We start from the raw sequence: 3599 nt of genomic DNA on the forward strand, positions 1-3599 counted from the left end.
AAAACGGCAGGTAAGAAATTATGCTTCTTTCCCCCAGTACTTATAGTCCTTATACTACTTACAGTGCACAGGTGACAAAAGTATAATTGTAGAAGCCATCATAGATATGGTAGAAAGAATCCACTTAATGCAGAAAAACCCAAACCCCCATAAGACCATAGCTGTTAAAATCTTGTTGGTTTTGCAGATTGTCTTAAACTGTAAGTTAATTATCTTTCTGATGAGTAAGTATGGCTTGAATACTAATTTTTTTCATATAATGGGAGAATCTGCCCCCCAAATACAGTTTTTAGTCTGCTCCCTACAAATGTTATGCTTAATGCCCTGCCTGCTAACCAAGTGGAGATAGTCAACAAATTATACAGGCAACTATGCGTTAGCAATTCTTGTGCTGCTGTACAGATCAAGCAATAAAAATATTTCAGCCCCATTCAAAATCATATATTGAGATACCCTGCTTTTTTCACTGTGAAAATGTCACTCGTACTTGAAGTTTATGCCAGAAGGATTGACACTTTGTCTTTCTGCCTGGAATACTATTTCCTTCTTTTTTTCTGTGACAAAGATTTTTTTTTTTTCTTCTTGTAGGTTGAAAGAAGAAAGGGAGACCTGCTTGTCCAGTGAAGATGCAGTCATAGTCTTCAGCTATTTAAGCTGAATGCATTGTGATTTCCAATAATTGAGACAGTGATTCTGAAAGCTGTCTACATTAATGAAAAGAACAATGTAGTCAGCTTAACTGAATCATCAGTGTTGCATATTGAATAGAACATGATAAACCAATCTTGATGGACTTATGCATGTTAGGAATATAGATATAAACATTTATTAAAGCATTGTGTTTTTTAAAACAGTAGTTTTAAATATGGAGAAATATGAAAATGTACCACCCCTCCCTAAAGAACCTGCAAGAGAAATGAATGTGGAGAATCATACTTGTCCCCCACCTCTGCCGCCTAATGAACAGCCTCCACCACCTCCCCTGCAAACGTCCAGTGACGCAGAGGTAATGGACGTTGGCTCTGGTGGTGATGGACAGTCAGATACCCCTGCTGGGGACACGCACAGTATCTGCAGAACACAGCTTCTCACAAAGGGATCTGCCTGCTACAAAAGTCGTCTTATAATAGACCCTAACAATAGTGACCAAAGCCCAAGAACTGCTCGTCATGCACCTTCAGTTCGAAAGTTCACCCCAGATCTTAAGTTACTTAAAGATGTAAAGATTAGTGTTAGCTTTACAGAAAGCTGCAAAAGCAAAGATAGGAAAGTTCTGTACACTGGAGTTGAGCAGGATTATAAGGCAGATGCAGATTTTGCTATTAATAATGTCAATGGGGATTTGCATGTTTGTCCTTTCGGTGGTAGTAATGGTAAAGCTGTAGGAATAGGGGGTGAAAATGATGACAAGAAGGATGATGAAAATGATATTGATCAGGAAAAGAGAGTGGAGTATGCAGTTCTGGATGAGCTAGAAGATTTTACCGACAATTTGATGGACATAGATGAAGAAGGAGGAGGGTTCGCATCTAAAGCAATCGTTCAAAGAGATAAAGTGGATGAAGAAACCTTGAATTACTCATACGAGGTAAGTAAATGCACAGGTTTTTGGTGGCTGAGAGGTTTCCAAGTGGCTAAAAAAAATACACAAAGATGTTCACTGAAACAGGCTCTTCTAGAAACGTGCAGTACTTGAGTCAGAAATGTGAATGTTCAGAGACAGAAATTTGGCTGAAAACTTCTGTTAATTATCTCGTCAAACTTCTGAGTTGTGTGGTAGCTTCTGTAGTCTTATTTAAAAATAAAAGGCTTCTTACACAATTGCAGCTCATTTTATCATGAAAAATACCAGTTCTCACTTACAAAAACTTATTTTCTTATTTTTCAGTCTTTTTACTGGAATCTTTGGAAATTTCTAGTTTCTCTCTGTATGGAAGTACATAGCAAAAATGAATACTCTTTCTTTGCAAGGGGAAAGGGAGGTTGGTAGGCCCAGAAGAATAGTGTCTTATGAAGTCTCTTTCAGGATGACTTTGATAATGATGTGGATGCTCTGCTGGAAGAGGGTCTACGAGCACCCAAAACAAGGAGACTGGAAAATGAGAAATATGGTGGTGAAAGTGATCACCAGTCTGATGGAGAAACAAGTGTGCAGCCAATGATGACCAAAATTAAAACTGTACTTAAAAGTAAGTTTATGTTCATTAAATATCTGTATTTCTTGCCTGCGTGGCTTATGTCTGTAGAATAAAAGTATATCAGCAAGGAAAGTTCAGGATAGCAGTTCTTGTGAAATAGTCAGTATGTTACAGAATTCTATTGTTTGAAGGCTTCTTCAAACAACAGGATATGATTTTTCATGCTCCTGAACATGAAAAGTTGATTTTTGGGAGTGCTTTTGATCTTCATCTGTTACGTTGACCGAGAATATATTTTAGCATGTGGATTTCCGAAAAATTACAAAGAACGTTACCTGAGGGTGGAGCAGTGAACAAGGACAATCTGGTTTTTTATCTCCCAATGTGATGAGACAGCTGAACACTGGTTGTTGTTGACTTCTTCCTACTTTAATTATATAACTTCTGTTGTTGGTATCGCTCTGAGTGAAGTCTTTATGCTTGCAATACTAGGTTAAAAAAATCGTTGGGGAAGTTAGTGGCTTGCATTTACCCATTTTGTAGCGTGAATGTTACAAACTAGTAAAGGAGAGGTGAGAATGCACAGCAATCCAGAAGAACGTAACTGAAAATAGTCAGAATTAGAATTTGAATCTGCTCTAAAGGAGTATAGAATATAACTTCCCTATATTCTGATGTACAAAACCAATAGTTTTTTCTTTCAAAATTTTATAGTAACACAGAATTGCCAGGAATTTCCCAGCTAAGATGAGTCTGGTCTCTGATTCTGATGTAGAGCAGAGTGAGACCGTTCTCTGATTTCTGAAATAGAAAGGAGTGAGGTCATGTGTTATTAACCTGAGATGTTTAACTGTAACTTCTTGTAGACTTGATCCTGGTTTGTATTGTGCTTACGCCGAGCAATGCAGTAGGAAGGCCTTAGCTTACAGCCTAACTTCTTGCTGGCTGTTTGGGCTGTGGGTCTAATGGTGTCTCAACGCAAGTTTTATCCCTATGTGTCAAGTACCAAAAATTTTAATGGAAAACTCAGGTGTTTCAAAACCAAGCATCAGTTTTCCATTAAATATAGTGGTGCTTGTGATGATATTAATACATAAAGGCGACAAAAGAGAAGAGAAAATTCACTGGTGAAGTGAACCAATCAGTCTGTGTAAAAACTAGTGCTACTGTTGCTTTTCAGTTGAGAGCATAATGGAATCTAATTTTGCAGGATTGAATGTGGATTAGAAGCATATGCCTTTTTATTAAAGCAAAACAAAATCTTTCTACAGAGTTTTTTTTTCTTGTTTCATTTATCCTTTGAGACAGAAAAAGCAATAAAAATAAAATCTTTGATTCTTTTTCTGTTCTTCTAAGCAATCTATCCAAGTTTAAAGCTGTTCTTTGCTTTAAAGGTCGTGGCCGCCCTCCTACAGAACCTTTGCCAGATGGATGGATCATGACATTCCATAACTCGGGCAT

At 37.4% G+C, this 3599-nt stretch overlaps 1 protein-coding gene across 1 annotated transcript in view; it reads left to right on the top strand.

Moving 5' to 3' along the window:
• The first annotated feature begins 865 nt into the window (after positions 1-865).
• DGCR8 (DGCR8 microprocessor complex subunit) overlaps positions 866-3599 on the top strand; it is an 11434-nt gene continuing 8700 nt past the window's right edge. The window contains exons 1-3 of the mRNA XM_010134383.1: positions 866-1588; positions 2027-2189; positions 3533-3599. Coding sequence (XP_010132685.1) covers positions 866-1588; positions 2027-2189; positions 3533-3599 — 953 coding nt within the window. The remainder of the gene's footprint in view (positions 1589-2026; positions 2190-3532) is intronic.

The sequence above is a fragment of the Buceros rhinoceros genome, unplaced genomic scaffold (genome assembly GCF_000710305.1).
Source record: "Buceros rhinoceros silvestris isolate BGI_N320 unplaced genomic scaffold, ASM71030v1 scaffold35034, whole genome shotgun sequence".
NCBI lineage: Eukaryota > Metazoa > Chordata > Aves > Bucerotiformes > Bucerotidae > Buceros > Buceros rhinoceros.